Below are 15,968 nucleotides of genomic sequence, written 5' to 3'. Positions count from 1 at the left end.
ACTTACGTTTTGAGTTCATCGTTCATTTCATAGGTAAACTATTCAATTTTATCTTTTATCATGGTTCAGTGCAATAATTTATTTGGCACGCACGTAATAGAGTGAAATGGTTATGAGATACAAATGTATGATGCCTGAATACGTTACGTAACGAAAATTCTAGTCCCTAACTACCACAACTCATTTGATTATATAATTAACCCTTTTGAAGAGAATGTGATTTTGTTTTAAGGGAACTTAGATCCCTTGTGGCCAAATGATGACTTTATTTATCTCGTCGCCAATTCAGTATGAGATGCGCGATATTATATGACTAATAAAGGCTTACTCACATAGTACGTTTTGGCGTCCGTGTGGGGGTTACCTTGTATGCGACATCTCGCTTAGGGTAACTACGCCGGTGTGGTTCCATTATGTAAGTGAGGCATGCAGATATGCATGTTCGGCTCGATAGAGGGGAGCAATTGTGGTAGACATGAACCTAGATAAAAGTTAGACGACGCGATTCTAGGAACACTTGAAGAAACTCTAAATAATAATGATGATGATATGTCAAAGTGCACATTAAATCTATAACAAATATTTGATTGTGGTGTGAAATTAGTCATGGAGATTGTTCTTGTTGATTTGGTGAGATGATTGGAATTATGCATACAATATGTTTGTTTTATTGTAATTTATTTGCACTCACAATGTTTTTTTATCAATTTTTCTCCCTATTTCACTATATATATTTCAGTATATAGAAGGTAACTGAAATGGCAAATGGCTTATGATGGAGGAGCATACAAACATAAAATATGACAAGCTTCATTACCATGTAATTACCTTTCTTGTCAGTTGTAGTACGTGTACCCATAAACCCACGTTCCAAATACGTCATGTTCAAGAGAAACTAACCAATAAAGCTAAGTGAGAAATTACTCTTAGACCTTTTAGCATATCATATGCCTTTACCCTATTTTATCTATATAGGCAAAATTGACAATTCATGAAATAAGGATATGGTCAAGCCCTTAAGGAATTGGAGAATTTCAGTTTTACCATGATGATAAGTAGTATTTTTTTGTATTAAAAAAAGTATGTGAAAGTGTGTAACGTGTTGTTGCATGGGCGTCCTGTTTGTGTATGAAGAGCCAAATATTTTTTGTTTTCTAGAAAGTTGAGGGTACGCCAGGGTGTAGCCTGACTCCCCTAGCTCTGCCACTCGGGCAGTAGATGATTGGCCTAAGTGGTTGTGTAGTTCAAGAGAATTAGCTTTATAGAATTTGCATCTCATTGGCAGGGTGTGCAAAGCACCTCTTGTCCAGACGACACTTCTTGCTAAAGGGCCTTTATTGTTTTTTCAGTATAGATGATGAAGTACTGAAAAGAAATGTTTGTTTCTTTTCTGTTAGAGTTGAGACACTCACACTCTTCATGCATGTTGTTCCGACGTTTGTATTCTTTACCAAGAAACTTTAAATGTCAGTTTATATACTAGTTTCCTAATATCCTATCTAGTGTGGGGTGGGGGGATCCTAATTGGCTCATCTAGTGGGGGTAATCCTAGTTAACATTGTTTTTTTGTTTGAGAACTCCTATCTTATTCTTTAGATTTTGGTAAAGAACTTTCTTTCATTCCTGATAGTACTGATCTGTAACAAATTAATTTTCTTTCTTTTTATGTGTAGTTTGTCCAAGATCTAGGGCCGGAGAATTTGAAGAAAAAGGAGAAGATGAGCCATCGAACAACTGTTTACCGCACTAGAATTGATCTAAGCATATCTAATTGTAGAGGCGTATTGTAGATAGACATGCCAGTTGAAGGGAGATTTTATTTTCAATTGAGATATTACAATGACTACTGTTGTGAAGTCCATCCAAGATCTACTCTAAGATTTTTTTTTTTGAAGTCTCTCTTGTATTGATTTGCTATGTTGTTTACCTGCAAGTGGGCCATGTGCAAGTTCTCCATGTCAATTTGAGTTAGAACATGGGATGGTTTTGAACTAGAATAGGATTGTCTGAAGGTGTTGGTATGTTTTTATATATACCTCGGAATTCCTCCCCAAAAATGCAAATACTAGTAAAGACTTTGCAGTTTTGAAATGGGAGATTGGGAGCAAGGTTTCCATTAAACTTGCTTTCTTTTGGTAGTATTTCAGTTGTGGAGAAACCTACCAACTACTTGCCAAATACTGATTTTAAGTTCAAAGGTGAGGTGATGATGGAGACTGGAGTTCCTCCTACACCAGCCCAGTTACAAGAATGCAAAGCTCCATTTTAGGATGTTGTTGAACATCAGCCTAGTAAGTAAATTGGCCTACCCAAAACCAAAGACTCAGATCTGTAGAACTTCCTCCGATATTGAGCTCTACAACTTTTATCTAGATCAACAACCTTTCAGTTCAGGTTCTATGAATCCTAAAGACCTTGTTGTTTGTAGCAACCTGCGGCATATGGAACAGAAGGGAGGGGGGCTAATATCAACCACTTTGGCACATAATCGAGTGTGGGAATTGGGAAGGATACATTACATTGATGATCAAATTCTTCATTTGCAGCCCCATGTAGGATAGAGTATGACACTTAATAATTAAGGGACAATAGCCATGTACAGATGGTAATTTTTCTGAACAGGTTTGGAGCAACTTGATGGTAGTACATGCAGTTTTTTTATCCTCCTACAGGAATGGGGCTCAAGATACAGCATGCGTTGTGTCCTGCTCTAAGTAACAATCTCTTCCAAAATAGAGCAATTGATAGCGCCAAACCAGTGATGACTTGACTACTTTGTGAAAGTGTAAAGGTGTGTTTTGGTCACGACCTTACGAATCTAGATGATTGGGGAAGATGATGTTATGACTGAGTTCGAATGATCGAACTGCCTACGTATCCAGTTCTCCGGTGAACTGGAATTAAGTCAGACATAGTTCATATTGGAATTGGGTGATTGAATTAGAGATGGAGAGAATGTGAGCATGGAGCCCCCCTTTTGTTTGAATTGGTCACCACCTTGTCTTTATATCTTCCGATCTTTGGTGCTCCATTAATTTCCTACTGAATGAGATCCACCTTTGGTGCTCCATTTATTTAGTGCTTATGTGTAACCGAAGGCGACTTGTCTCTTGGGTTGCCTGGTTGACCATGAACAAAGTGTAACATAACAATCTTATCAACTATGGCTTAGGTCCCTTCGTTCTAGCGTGCTGGAGATGGTGTCTCTAGTTAGTTTAGTATGAGCTAATTGTTTTTTGTAATAGACACGTGTCTGATATTCATTGGACATGAATATTAGGTACTTACACAACTCCCTATTTTGAAGTCACTGAGAGAATTGAAGGGACTTGAAAATAGACAGAAGATCAAGATCAAGACCACGTGACCAGTACAAATATCTACACGTTGTTAATCCTAGAAGTGTAGGTCCTCAACTTAGTAAGAAAGTTGTAGCTTGAAGGAGCCTTGGAGCTCGAGTGAGCATTGGTGCTCGAGTGAGCGTTCTGCATGTTGTTGATCCTAGAAGTGTATCTAGGTCCTCAACTTAGTGAGAAAGTTGTAGCTCGAGGGAGCCTTGGAGCTCGAGTGAGCGTTCTGCACGTTGTTGATCCTAGAATTGTAGGTCCTCAACTTAGTGAGAAAGTTGTAGCTCAAGGGAGCCTTGGAGCTCGAGTGAGCATTCTGCTCTAGTGAGTGAGTTGCTCTAGTGAGTGTTCTGATTTTTGCACTGAATTGATCCTAGAAGTATAGGTCCTCAATTAGTGAGAAGATTGTAGCTCGAATGAGCCTTTTGATTTGGAGATCCCAGTTGATATATATCTAGCCTTGAATTGGCGTGACTATAGTTGAATCAAACTTAATCCTTAGCAGGGCATCACTATGGTTGATAGTTAGCCTTGAATTGGCATGACTGTAGCTAGCCCCGGTTTTGGAGTTTGCTTAACCTATGAAAAATGTGTGCTAACACCAAAGAGTTAGTACAAACTAACGGTAGTAATTCTGGAGATGCATAGAGCGTAATAACTGAATTGAACATGATTAGATGGCAATGACTATCCCTAGTTTGGAAATGGTTGTGGCTAGCCCCTAGTTTGGAGATTGATTGACCTGCACTAGATCGAACTAATATCCGAAAGGAATTAGAACAAAATAAATGGTAATTTGGAGATAAATTGAGCATTGAGCTCAAATCGTAGCCAGATTGTACTTGCGCATATGGCTGTTGCGAGCTCTCATTCAGAGTGCAATCGACCCTAATTATGAACTTAAAATCCCAAAGCTTGTTCCAAGCAACTAATGTTGCAACACGGATTAACTCTAGTTGAATTGATATCCAGCAACAAGAGGTATGAATTATTTATGTATCAAGACACGAATCTGAAAATTTAGACATGAATCATCAATTCCGCCAGTAGCTCCTGCATTGTAAACATTAGTTATGAAAGTTTGGTGAACGTTATTTCTGATGAAGTTTGAAATCCAAATTTCAATTTGATAACTTCTGAAGTTCGCCATAGTTAGGCAGTATATTCCTCGTGTCCGTGAGGTCGCTGCCAGTTTGGGTTGAGACCTTATGAACTGCAAATCTTTGTGATGTACATATACAAAAAACTGCTGTAGAAATATTAGTTGTAAAATAATAGTTACTCTTGAAAATAGAAGAGTAATTGCTGGTGCATGATTGCTTGAATATCTGCCTGCTCTGAAATTTGGAGGTCGTTAACTATCTCCAAGGACAAACTGAAATCACCAAGCAAATGAATTAGTTTGTCCATACTATGAAATTTAATCAAGATTCTGCATGTCCTTGATTAGGCTAGGTCACTCAAAATCTTAGGATGATGTCAGTTCGTCCATATGGATTAGTATGATTGTTTGGTGGCAAACTTTCAGACGTGTATCATCTTTTCATCTGTCCTTCGATCTTCCACCTCTTAGAATGCACAACTTTGGAATACAAGTGTATATAGAAAACTATATGAAGTAGAAATGTCAGTCTAGAAATTTGAAATAAAAATTGCATTCTAATAGTTTCTCTTGGAAAAAGCTAGAGACGAGCGATATGATGGGTGATATTAGTCACCGAAGTGAATTCGGCATGGATATGCAGTCAGATATGTAGCAAGGTCTGGATATTGGACGTCGTTTCGACCTTCTGGATATTGGACGTCGTTACGACCTACTAGTTGGAACTTGGACAAACTATCAATTGAATCAGCTTGTTAAGATTGTTGGTTTGTTGGCCTGATTAGGTCGCTAAAGATCTTTGGAACTATTGCACTTGAGTCGCCAAAACCATTTCAGTCCTGCATTCCTACTAGATCAGAAATACTCGCTTTGGCGTCAACTTAGTATAGTAACTAAGGTGGACGTCTATCCAGCCAAATGATCAATGGAGATAAGAATCCATCTACCTGCTGGATTATGCTATTTTTAACGTCTTATGCTTGGTATTAGGAATTGGAAATACAAAGCATAGTGTAATGCTCATCGGCTCATGCGAAAGCAAGAACTGAATGTAATAAGCACGCATCGGTTATAAATATTAATTGAAATTGAGATGGCTAATATCAAGCAACTCTTTGTCATAATTAAAAAAAGATAGCTAATATCAAGCAACTTTTAATTGGAATATTTCCAATGATTCACAAATCTTCTTTTGATATTGTAAAGTACAATGGTTTTATGGAATAAAAGAAATTATTGCAGCATAGGTATCGAATGATTGTACTTAACGTCATGTACAGACTATAGTTGATCAGGTTGCTCAAGTATTAGAGTTTATGTCCAGGCGTGAAGCCCTTAGTTCAGAATTTGAACGACCTAGTATGCTTCTTCCTGAGTAAGAAATGGTAGAGACTTCCCAACTTGAATGACTCAATTGAAAAGTCTAGCAAAATATTTAGCTAATTAAAATGCAATGCACCGAAAAAAAAAAATAGGTCTCTATCTATTATTAGTGGCGATGGCGTTGCATAGGCAGGATGAAGTAACCCATATGATTGCCAAGTTTATTGATGTCATACAAAAATGGTATCGGATTAAGGGTATGTCGTATGCACATGCTAGTGAATATGATATTTGTTCGGAAACAAAGAACTTGAATATGGAACTGATGCACCATGAATATAAATATGTAAACAAAGGTATCTATCCACAAAATTTTGAAGCAGCTTTGTTGGAGTAGAAACAAATGATTTCAAAATTAACCACAAAAGAGTTTTGTAAGGACCGCAGAGTACTTATCTGATTGTTTAGCATGCGACCTGGTTGCCTTTCATTGATTTGACAGATCCTCCAATTGCACTACGATGTATTGACATTGCAATCATATAAATTTTGGTAAATTTTCGCTTCGAGTACACGCTTCGTGAGCTTGGAAATTCAAATCTTTAGAAAGATTGATAGAGTAAAGTAGATGAATTTCCAAGAAATTCGATCCACAGATGGCGCCAATGTAAAAGTGCATTTTGGTCACGACCTTACGAATCTAGATGAGTGGAGAAGATGATGTTATGACTGAGTTCGAATGATCGAACTGCCAATGTATCCAGTTCTCTGGTGAACTGGAATCAAATCAAAAGTAGTTCATATTGGAATTGGGTGATTGAATTAGAGATGGAGATAATGTGAGCATGGAGCCCCCTTTTTGTTTGGTTACCACCTTGTCTTTATATCTTCCGATCTTTGATGCTCCATTAATTGCCTACTGAATGAGATCCACCTTTGGTGTTCCATTCATTTAGTGTTCATGTGTAACGAAAGGCGACTTGTCTCTGGGTTGCCTGGTTGACCACGAACTAAGTGTAACATAACTGGCTCAGGTCGCTCGGAAATGGTGACTCTAGTTCATTTAGTACGTGTAGTGACCGGGTAAAGAGAAGTGGGTTAAGACAGTTGGACTCAGAAGGGGGAGCAACATATCCAAAGAATTTGGGGCGCATGGGATCCTGACCGCGGAACCCTAGACCGCGACGTGGCATATGTACGGCGGGATGGGTGACCACGAGATGAAGAGACAGGTGGATGATCCAGATGGGGAGGAAAGAGATATAAGAAGAAGAAGAGAGAGGAAAAAAGGAGGGGAGGCCGCATTGTGAGAGAAAGGAGACAAGAGTGAGAAGTCTAGTAGAGAAAGGAAAAAAGAGAGAGAGAAAGCTAGAGAGAAAGTGAGCGAGATCAGGTTCATACATTTGGCGCCGTCTATGGGGAAGACAAAAGCGAGTAAATAATGGCACCAAAGAGAAAAGTAGGCAGACCTAGGAGGGTGGCGGTGCATAATCCAACGCCAGATATGGCCCCGGAGGGTGTGATTGTTGAAGAGGGAGACCGAAGAGAGGCAGAGGAAACACGACTGATGCGGGAAGAGATTGAGAGACTAAGAGAAGAGAACGACGAGATGAGAAGAGAGAACGAAAGGGTGGAGGAAGTGACTGGGGAAGAAAAGAACGAGGGATCTGAAGGCGACGGATCTGAAGACGAGGAGGCTCAGCCAAATCTTGTTGAAAACCCAGTAGCTGGCTTGATAATGGAGCAAGTCCAAGAAATGATAGACAATGACAGGGAGGTGAACAGGCAGCAAGCAAAGGGCTACGGAGGAGCGGCCAAGCAGGTGGTGGCTGGGTTGAACCGCAACCCACTGGCAGATGACATTTGGGTTTCAGAGGTCCCAAAGCGGTTCACGCACCCTAGATACGAGAGATACGATGGCAAGGGAGATCCAGCGGACCACATCCATCATTTCCGGTAACAGATGCCTTTGTGGCAAGAGGCATGGTATGACGGCCTACGATGTATGATGTTCTCGGCTAGTCTGAAAGGAGGGGTGTCGGACTGGTATTACAGATTGCCAGCAGGGAGCATAAAGAATTTCCAAGAGTTGGAGCAGGCGTCCATAGATCATTTCATACATCAGAAGAGGCGGGTGGTAGATATCGCGGCTTTATTCAATGTGCAACAAAGATCTGCGGAGTCTATTAGGGAATTTATGTGTCGGTTCAAGGCGGAGACGCTGAAAGTTGAAAATCTGGATGAGAGGATGGCGGTAATAGCATTCGAGAGGGGCTTGCGCCCGGGAACAGGAGTGCACCAGTTCGTGGCAAAGAATGAGATCGCGAACTTACACGAGCTATATCCGTGGGTGGAAAAATACATAAAGTATGAAGATACCATGCACAAGGAGTCTATGAGACCAGGGAAGGCAGTGCTGTCTTTGGAGAGGGAAAAGGAACACCGGAGGACCGAGACATCTGAAAAAGAGAGGAGGGGATATCGCGGTCGGGCAGAAGGGAGCCGGGAGGGCGCCCGAAGGGAACACAGAGAAAGGAAACCATACCGCGAGGCGGAGCAAACACCGCTGAATAGACCAGTGAGCGAGATCTTGCCCCAAATTAAGAACCTTTCGGGGTATGAGGGACCGCGGAGTACACCAATAGAGCTACCAGAAAAACCTTTCTACGCGTATCATCAGGTACGAAATCATGCATGATACTAATGACTGCTATGCACTGAAATGGTTGATTCAGAGGATGGTGGAGAAGGGGATGTTGAGGGAGTTTATGGGAGGCGCCCAGAATGAGGAGTGCGTACCGCCTCAGGGAAGGATATTGGGAACCATTAATGTGATCTATAGCGGGGAGGTCCTGAGCCACAACGCTCACAAAGACAAGATAAGGCGGACCGCGAGTATCCAGCAAATCAATGAGAGAACAAGTAGACCGTTGTATATGTTGTTAAGGAGTACACAGGATTTCGTGTGGATGGCAGAATGTGAGGAGGCATTTCAAGAATTGAAAAGGTATTTGGGCAAAGCGCCTCTGTTGTCTCGGCTTGAACAAGGGGAAAAATTGAATTTGTATTTGGGGGCCACTACTTATGCAATTAGCTCCGTACTAGTCCGAATAATAGACAAAGTAGAGAGGTTGGTATATTTTCAGAGCAAGACATTGCTGGATGTAGAGACGCAGTATAGCAGGATCAAGAGGTATGCCTTGGTATTGATTTTTTCAACCTTGAAGCTGAAACCTTACTTCGAGGTGCATGTGATAGTGGTAGTGATGAATTTGCCTTTGAAGCAAGCATTGAGGGCAAAAAAATAAGGCAGAATGTTAAAATGGGCAGTGATGCTAAGCTCCTATAAGATATAATATCAGGTAAGGACCGTACGGAGAAGGCACAGGCAGTAGCTGAGTTTCTGGCGGAGTTCCTTGCAGAGGACCCTACTTGGGGAGAAGAGATGGTTATGGAACCAGAGAGGGAGGGGGAGCCTGACTTCCTAGACCCATGGGATAAGAGGAACGGGTGGAGGATGTTTGCAGATGAATCGGTTACAGATGCAGGCAGCGGCATAGGGGTCGTATTGGTTACACCAGACAACGACAGAATAGAGCAAACCATGAAGTTAGGATTCACGGCGTCCAGTAATAAGGCATAATATGAAGCTGTGATAGCGGGTTTGAGAATGGCCGAGGATTTGGGAGTGAAGGAACTGACAGTATTCTCCGATTCGAATTTGGTGGCATGCATGCCAAGCGAATGGAGGATTCGCGGCCAGATGCTCCCGAATGGCGAGATATTTAGAAGTGCTACACCAAAGAGCCGCGAAGTTCACGAAGCTCCGGTTCGTCCACTTGCGCCGTGGTGAGAATAGACATGCTGACGCCCTAGCGTACATAGCAGCAGCGATTCCTGGGTCAGAAGCAAGGACGATATTGGTGGGAAGGTTAGAGAGACCGAGCACTGAGGATGCGGTAGAGGTTTGTCAGGTCGAGGAAGAGAGCAGAAGTTGGATGGAGCCAATTAAAGGCTTTTTGTTAGGAGAGGAAGTGACAGACAAAAAGGAAAGAAGAAGGTTGGAACAGACTTCACAGAGATACGTCTTGTTGGAAGGAGAATTGTACCGGAAGAACTTCAATGGACCACTGCTAAAATGTTTGGGTCCGTGGTTATCGAATGAGATGTTGGCCGAATTACACGAGGGAGATTGTGGGAGCCATTCAGCTGGAAGAACTACTGCACATCGTTTGTTGACACAAGGGTATTTCTGGTCCCATATGAAAAGGGATGCAGTAGAGTTTGCGAAGAGATGTGATAAATGTCAGAGGTTTGCCCAGCTGATCTTTGCCCCCGCAGAACCCCTACACAATGTTGCGAGCCCATGGCCGTTCGCTATGTGGGCAATGGATATAGTGGGGCCGCAGCCTATGGCCATCGGCAAACAGAGGTTCATGCTCGTGACCACTGATTATTTCACGAAATGGATTGAGGTCGTGCCCTTACAGCAGGTGAAGGAGATGCAAGTAATCAAGTTCTTGTGGGAGAATATTATATGCAGATTTGGACTGCCATATGCCATCATAGCATACAATGGGACCCAGTTCACCGGAGCGAAGGTGACCGGCTTCCTGCAAGCTTATAGGGTGAAACAGGGCCCCCTCGGCCCCCTACAATCCTGAGGGCAACGGACAGGCGGAGTCATCCAACAAAACTATTATGAACAACCTGAAGAAAAAGTTGGAGGAGAAAAAGGGGGCATGGGCAGATGAGTTGAATAATGTATTCTGGGCCTATCGAACAACTCCTCGGACGTCCACCCAAGAGACACCGTTCTCGTTGGCTTACGGCATGGAGGTCGTGATACCTTCGGAGATGGTGGCAGCTACAACACAGACTAAGGCTGTGGAGGAGGGTTCAAATTGGAGAATACTAGCAGCGGATCTGAATCTAGCAGAAGAAAGAAGGGACACCACCCGTATCAAGTTGGAGGAATACCACAGGAGATTGCAGAGACAGTACAACAAGAGGGTCAAGCTGCGAAAATTCCAAATGGGGGAGCAGGTACTCCGTCGAGTGACTCCTAGCACAAAGAAGGAGAATGACGGGAAGCTGGGTCCAAACTGGGAGGGACCGTACACTGTGGTAGATGTGGGAGGGGCGGGCTCCTACAAGTTGCAAACAAAGGAGGGCAAGGTGATAGAGAAACCATGGAATGTGAGAATGCTCAAGAAATTCCACTTTTGAATGTAATGAAAATCCAGAGCAAGGATATGTAGCTGTATGTAAATATATAATACAACGGCACTTTTGAGAAAAGACCATCAGTAGTAATAGCAGGAGTCCCAAACAGAGAGAGAGACGGTGATGGGGATGAGCCTTTCATTGATACATTGCCAAAGGGGAGCCTGGGGCAAAGGGAGTTGCCCCAACGGGCTTTCGGTGACTGTAAAGCCCGCGGAGTGGGATGAGCCCTTCGCGGGTGAGAGGCGCAAATCACGCCTGGGGCATGGAACCCAGGTGTAGAGAGGGACAGCGGAGGGGATGAGCCCTTCGCTGATATAATCTTAGAGTTGAGCCTGTGGCAAGATGAGTTGTCCGAGGTAGCTTATGGGAGCTACAGAGTGGGATGAGCCCTTCGCGAACGAGAGATACAAATCACACATGGGGCATTGAACCCAAAAGTAGCGAAAGACCGCAGAGGGGGATGAGCCCTTCGCGAATAGTGTGCGCAGTTTATACGTGGGGCATGGAGAATGGGCTTCTTCTGGCTAAGCAGCCCAACAAAGAGGAAGCAACTGGGCGAGGGGACCTATTAGTTAAGTCAGTAAAACTAAATTTCAAGAGAGAGAGATAGAGGAATGGAGAACCAAGAGATAGCACATACATGGAACAAAATCAAACATCATGTTAAAGAAAACCTGCACGCGAGTTCGCAGGGCAGTATAAGTAAATAATATGTCATAAGTTTCAAAGTCATCATAACAGACGAGAGGGGAACCCTACTGCATCTCAGTAATGGTTTCATCAACAATCATCACTTCAGAGGCTTCTTCCATGGGCACTTCGGTTGTATCAACTGGTGGTGCTGTCTAGGGTGGGTGAGCCCCCGGCCGCTGTGTCATCGAGAGTAACATCCTTGGCGGTGTCAACCACAGGGGGGGCCGGCCTTTCTGGAAGGAGACGACCCTCTTGAATAAGTCGGGCATGCTCCTCCTCAATTTTCCAGGACACCCTCTTGTCAGCCAACACCTTGAAACGTTTGCGAAGAGCTTCCATGTCCGCCTCCTGTTGCTGCAACAACACAGCAGTGGCCTCCTGATGTTTTTGGGTGAGCTCAACAACATCGTTCTGATGCTGTGTAGTGAGGGTATCGAGTGCAATTTGATGTTGTTGGAGGAGTGCGGTCTTCTGATTGCTCAGACGGTCATTAGCCGAATTCATGTATTTCAGATGGGAGTCCTCCGTGACCCTGAAGTCATCCTGGGCCTGGACCTTGGCCAAATTAGCAACCACCAGATCTGATTGAAGACCGGCACAGGTAGCCTTGAGGCCATCAGGGCCGTTTATTTCTTTCTCCAGGGAGGCCACTTTCGTCTTGGCGCTAAAAAGGTCGCGGATCATGAAAGAGATATCCAAGCTTACCTATAATCAGAAGGAGAGATGTAAAAGAGAGAGAGAGAGAGAGAGAGAGAGAGAGAGAGAGAGAGAGAGAGAGAGAGAGAGAGAGTAGGATAAAGAGGTCCCGATGGTGTACAAAAAGGAACCCCATCAAAGGAACCTATATCCCGATAGGCTATATCCCGGCAAGCGGCGTTATAGAACAACGACGAGGCCACCGCGGCGTTGTCCAAAGCAGATTTGGCGGTGGTAAGTCAGCTGTTACGCACCTTGAAGACAGGGCGGAAGTCCTCTGCAGGGGTAAGTTCAGAGGCCGGAGCTGCAGGGGGAACTGGTTCTTTGCCGGGTCTGTGTGTGAAAGGGGAAGAGACCGCGGAGGGAAGAGGAGTGGTGATGGGGGGAGATCCTTCAGATTCGGTGGTCCGCGGCCTCTTGGCGGGAGGATTCTCAGAGATAGCCCTTGCCCTGGCTGAGGGAACCTCCCTCACTTCACCCTCGTCAGAATCATCACTCTCGAACAACTTTTGTTTACGGATGTCCATGTCAGCAGGAGGGGAGTTGGCGGAGGCGTATTGATCGTCCCAGGTGGAGATAGAACGATAGGAATGGACAGTTTTAGGAATGGAAGAGTGGGGTGGCTCTCAGGGTTCAAAAGGGGTGGTGGAATGCGAAACGGTGAGGGTATGTGGACGGCGGGAAGGACGAGTGCGGGTCTTCTTCTTCGGGGGAGGACAGGCTCTGGGCTTTCTTTCTTTCGGAGGGGGAGGACGGTAAAATGGAGCTGTGAAGTCGCCGATCTTGTGTAGGGCGGGATTGTGCAACAAGGGAGTAGCAGTGGTGGGATGGATACCTAAGCGATCGGCTTGAGTAGAACTGAGTTCGCGGAGACTCTGGAAAATGGGACAAGAAATATCGGAATAGATACTAGACTTGGAGTCTGGCTGCCAACCTGCAGAACAAAGAGGAATCGCAGTTAGTGTATAAGGGAGACATCGTGACTAGAGAGATGGGAAAAGTAAAGATACTTACCACGGGATATGAAGGCAAGGTGATTTAGAGTTAAATTTGACGGAATGTCCGCGGACAGAAATTGCCCTGAAATGTATAGATGGTAATGATGCCACACTTTATCCGAGGTGGTGACACAGAGTAAGAAGGATGACTTCTGAGGACGTACACAAAAGGACGGGTATCCCACACCTACATCCTTAGTACTTTTCTTAATGAAAATGTGAGAGAAGATATCACGGCTCATGATCTTGGGGTCACCGGTTTTGTTATAGGAGTTCGCGGCATACATGTGTCGCCTGAAATTCCCTATGCCTTGACAGGGTGGAATGTTGAAATGATTGCACACCTCGACGTCCAGGAGAGTGAGGGGTAGCCGTAGACCGGCTACTATTTGACCTACAGTGACCACGAGGGACCCTGGACGTCGGGGTACCAAGTGGGATAGTGAGTGATGGATGACACGTGTTCTAGGGTTATGTGGTCCGGAATGCCATAAGTTGCCCTAATTGCGTCCAAATTAGGTCTACGGCAGTGAGAAGGCAGCGACAACAAGGAAGGCTGGCGCCCGGAGGTAGAGGGGACCACAGTGGGGGAGAGAGATGGAGGGGAACCTATACTATCGGACGGGGAAGAAGAGGAGTCACAGGTTTCCGAATCCGACATCAGAAAATAAGATAAACAGAAGCGAAAATGGGGAAACAAAGCAAAAACAGCTAAACTAAAGAAGGTGAAAGACCATAGACGTACCAGGTGAAAAGAGAGAGGAGTGGCGAGTCTGAAGGAGATGCTCGAGAAGTAGAAGCTTCACCAAAGAAAGGAGCAAACGCACGCAAGCCGGAGGTTGGACAGAAAAGGGAGAGGAGAACAGAGCAATGAGAGAGCAAGAGAAAATGAGAAAATGAAGGAGGAAGGAGAGGGGGAAGAATTTAAATAGGAGAGGGGCAGGAAAGTAATTACAGAGGTGGGGAAACCGAAGAGACGGGACGGTGGTCCAACCAAAATGCGACACGTGGGGGCTCGAAATACAAGGGGCGGCTGAAAACGCGGGTGATGATTGCTATTAATGATGCATATGCATCGATGAAGGAAAAGGTGGCTGCACAGAAAACGAAGCGGTAGAGGTTCTCGACCCCGGGCCCATTAACAAGACCGCGGAGTCGAGAAGGGGCATTTGTAGTGACTGGGTAAAGAGAAATGGGTTAAGACAGTTGGACTCAGAAGGGGTAGCAACATATCCAAAGAATTTAGGGCGCATGGGATTCTGACCGCGGAACCCTAGACCGCGACGTGATATATGTACGGCGGGATGGGTGACCACGAGATGAAGAGACAGGTGGACGACCCAGATGGGGAGGAAAGAGATATAAGAAGAAGAAGAGAGGAAAAAAGGAGGGGAGGCCGCATTGTGAGAGAAAGGAGGCGAGAGTGAGAGGTCTAGCAGAGAAAGTAAAAAGAGAGAGAGAAAGCTAGAGAGAAAGTGAGCGAGATCAGGTTCATACAGTACGAACTAATTGTCTTTGGTGATGGACACGTGTATGATATTCATTGGACATAAATATTAGGTACCTAAAGAATGAAAGGTCATCACTGAAGGTCGAAAAGGTTGCTAAGCAGGTAGGAATAAGTGCTTCGGTAAAATATAATTTTTTTTGTGTTGATACTTCATCGTCACAAACCTTTTACCGGATTCAAAGAAAAAAGTTTTACAAATCTTTCAAGTCCAGTTTTGGATTGTCCACTTTCAAACAGGAATGCTGGATATTTATATTGATAAGGTAAAAGCAAGCCATGATGGTTGATTAGCAGATTAGGTTCGGATTTTGCATTGAAGTTGAGCGTGAACCCCAAAGTTAAGTAACAGCATACTGTCGAACTGTACTTCGTATATCACTGACCGGGAACATTAAGTGCTGTCATTGAACTCAAGAGAGCTGCTTCAAAACACACAATCAATCAAAAAGCAAAACAGCTTCTATGAATAAACTTCAACAACCTACTGATGCAAATTAGAGGCAATCTTCAAACTCCACACTATAACTTTATCGTGCTGCTTCTTTTGAACTGGTTTGTGGGTCGTGGGACAGATGGTGAGATCGAGCGAGAAGAGTGAATAACAAAGACGATAAAGGAAGAACGACAAACCATTCTCTTCTCTTTAAGGATATTTTCGCAGATAACCAAAAGAAAAAACTAAATCAAATCTTAGAAATTAGAACCTGGAACCTGCTTTTTCTGATTTTAAATCCATAACAAAGAAAAAGTGCAGACTACAAACCATCAGTAGTAGTGCTTTCCCTCGATAGAGAATAAACAAAACCATAACAAAACCAAAAATGGCCAACAATAAAATTCAACACAACTTTTGCTGCCCAACAAGTATAATATGGCAGTCATTAGCTCCATTGCAGCAACAAAACACGCTCGACCTACTGCCGGTTTCTTGGTGTTCTGGGCTTCGTAGAATCCCATTGTCAGTAAGTTTGCACCAACGCAGAACGTCTAGAATTGAATGCAACAGGTCCAGACTTCAGGCCACTACTTAAATGGTTATATCTAGTCAAGTCAGTTAAAACTACAGCGCC

General features: G+C 43.9%; 1 protein-coding gene across 1 annotated transcript; it reads left to right on the top strand.

The window, feature by feature from the left end:
- The first annotated feature begins 10,473 nt into the window (after window positions 1–10,473).
- On the top strand, window positions 10,474–11,001 carry LOC147494129 (uncharacterized). The gene has a single exon (XM_086568040.1). It carries the CDS (start codon window positions 10,474–10,476, stop codon window positions 10,999–11,001), a length of 528 nt encoding a protein of 175 aa, XP_086424166.1.
- Window positions 11,002–15,968: the final 4,967 nt, after the last annotated feature.

Source organism: Coptis chinensis, chromosome 6 (assembly GCF_015680905.1).
Source record: "Coptis chinensis isolate HL-2020 chromosome 6, ASM1568090v1, whole genome shotgun sequence".
Taxonomy (NCBI): domain Eukaryota; kingdom Viridiplantae; phylum Streptophyta; class Magnoliopsida; order Ranunculales; family Ranunculaceae; genus Coptis; species Coptis chinensis.
The sequence above is the reverse complement of the archived record's forward strand: the minus strand, read 5'-3'. Positions and strand labels throughout refer to the sequence as shown.